This window comes from Haliotis asinina, chromosome 1, assembly GCF_037392515.1.
Source record: "Haliotis asinina isolate JCU_RB_2024 chromosome 1, JCU_Hal_asi_v2, whole genome shotgun sequence".
NCBI lineage: Eukaryota > Metazoa > Mollusca > Gastropoda > Lepetellida > Haliotidae > Haliotis > Haliotis asinina.
In genome coordinates, this window is record NC_090280.1 from 27,542,238 (window position 1) to 27,544,430 (window position 2,193).

At 42.7% G+C, this 2,193-nt stretch overlaps 1 protein-coding gene across 1 annotated transcript; it reads left to right on the forward strand.

Annotated features, from left to right (window-relative positions):
* The first annotated feature begins 551 nt into the window (after positions 1 to 551).
* On the forward strand, positions 552 to 1,494 carry LOC137270745 (110 kDa antigen-like). The gene is made up of 2 exons (XM_067803952.1): positions 552 to 583; positions 972 to 1,494. Exons 1-2 carry the CDS (start codon positions 552 to 554, stop codon positions 1,492 to 1,494), a joined length of 555 nt encoding a protein of 184 aa, XP_067660053.1.
* The last annotated feature ends 699 nt before the right edge of the window (positions 1,495 to 2,193 follow it).

The following is a 2,193-nucleotide window of genomic DNA, read 5'->3' on the forward strand; positions in this document are numbered from 1 at the left end:
TATTTCAACGCTGGTGTGTCAGGTTCAGGATGAAAGCCCGGAGTGATAGAGTTTATATTAGACTTGATATATTAATGTTTTGATACATGTGTTTATTATAGTAGAACGTATTCATGCAAGGTAAAGGCCGGTCCTAAGTACGACCTCTGTGTACTAGCTCACGGACCCCATTAAGTACACAATTGACCCCATTCCGCGCCATTAAATCTAGATCCGGGTCACACTGAATACTGCTCCAGCCAGCGTGAGCTGGTGATTCTTTTTGTACTATGTGTTGCTATTTGGGATGCATGGAGTTCAGTCAATCGATTTCACAGGTCACTAACACTCATTGCAATCAAATTACTTTAGATATTAATATTTTTCAAAAGCAGTTATTCCAAACCTGTCCCCAGGTTTCGATCGATTTTGGATAAGAAAAATGAAATGCAACCGGGCAAAGAGTCCGATGTGAGAGCTCAGAAGAGTGAGAGTAGATGTGAGTGCTCTGAAGATTGAGAATGGGATGTGAAAGGACTGCAGGTGTGACAATATGATGTCAGTACTCTGTAATGGAGGGAATGACATGTGACAGCTGTGAAAGGTGAGAATGGGGTGTGAAAGGACTGCAGGTGTGAAAATATGATGTCAGTGCTCTGAAATGGTGAGAATGGCAAGTGAGGGCTGTGAAGGGATGAGAGTGGAATAAGAAAGGAGTGCTGGGGTGAGGATGTTATGTCAGTGCTCTGAAATGGTGGGAATGACATGTGAAAGCTGGGAAGGGACGTGCAGAGGGTGTGGAATTACCACATGAGAGCTTTGAAGGGTGAAAATGTGACTTAAAAGCTTGGTGAGAAGTGGATGCGAGCGCTGAGAATAAGATACGACAGCTGAGAATCGGCTGTGAGAGCTGAAGGGGTATAGACGGCGAAATGCTGGATGTGAGGAAGAAACGGCTCTCAGTATCGCGTCTGTGCACAATGGTCTTTAAGAGACGAGAAGAGACAACAGCAAGAAAAGAGACAACAGCCAGAAAACAGACAACAGCCAGAGAACAGACAACGGCCAGAGAACAGACAACGGCCAGAGAACAAACAACAGTCAGAGAACAGACAGCTGCCAGACAACAGCCAGAGAACAGACAAAGGCCAGAAAACAGACAACAGCCAGAGAACAGACAACTGCCAGAGAACAGACAACGGCCAGAGGACAGACAACAGCCAGAGAGCAGACAACTGCCAGAGAACAGATAACAGCCAGATAACAGACAACGGCCAGAGAACAAACAACAGCCAGAGAACAGACAACAGCCAGAGAAAAGACAACTGTCAGACAACAGCCAGAGAACAGACAATGGCCAGAGAACACACAACGGCCAAAGAACAGATAACAGCCAGAGAACAGACAACTGCCAGAGAGGAGACAACAGGCAGAGAACAGACAACTGCCACAACCGGGCCGATACCGGACCACACTCAAAGCAGCACATTTATCACGAGCGGAATCTGTGATTGAAAATCCTCGAGCGATTCTTCATTTGGATAGGCATGTATGGTAGATGCTTCCGTTAGGTGCCAGCGTTGCCTTGGGAACACAAGAGTGAACTACACAGCGCGAGGTCTTCCAAAGTCAAAACACGATTCTTAGTTGAAAAAATCCCTTCTAGACTTCCCTATCATGGTATTACTATGCATCCATAGGTTTAATATTCACTACAGTTTTACCATAGTTCGATGTAATAGAAAAAGTTCATTTATATGTCTGTAAACGAGTTCTTGGAGTTAAGACAAGTACGTCTAGTGTTATGTATACGGTGAATGTGGTAGATTACCAATGCACATATTTTCTCAAGTTAAGAGTATCAAATAGTGGCTCCGATTGTTAAACATGCCTGCTCATAGATTTCCCAAAAAGTGTTACAATTTGATGATAGTTACAACAATAATGGAAAAACTAATTGGGTAACGAATATTAAAACATTGCTGTTTAAAACGGGGTTTGGTAACGCACGATGTGACCAAAACATTAACTGTTACCCTAATTTTTTAAAGTCATTGATTCTGAGACTTAAAGATATTTTATGTACAAAAATGGTTTGAACCAGTGACTCTATCAAATAAATGTTTCTATTGCAAACTATTTAAAGCAGACATTAGTTTGGAGTGGTACCTCTCTAAGATAACAGTAAAGAAGTTCCGAGGTGCATTATTACGT

Coding starts and splice junctions, on each gene's coding strand:
- LOC137270745 (XM_067803952.1), top strand. CDS start 552: ATGGAGGGAATGACATGTGACAGCTGTGAAAG. Junction 584..971: donor ACATGTGACAGCTGTGAAAG/GTGAGAATGGGG, acceptor ATGGTCTTTAAG/AGACGAGAAGAGACAACAGC.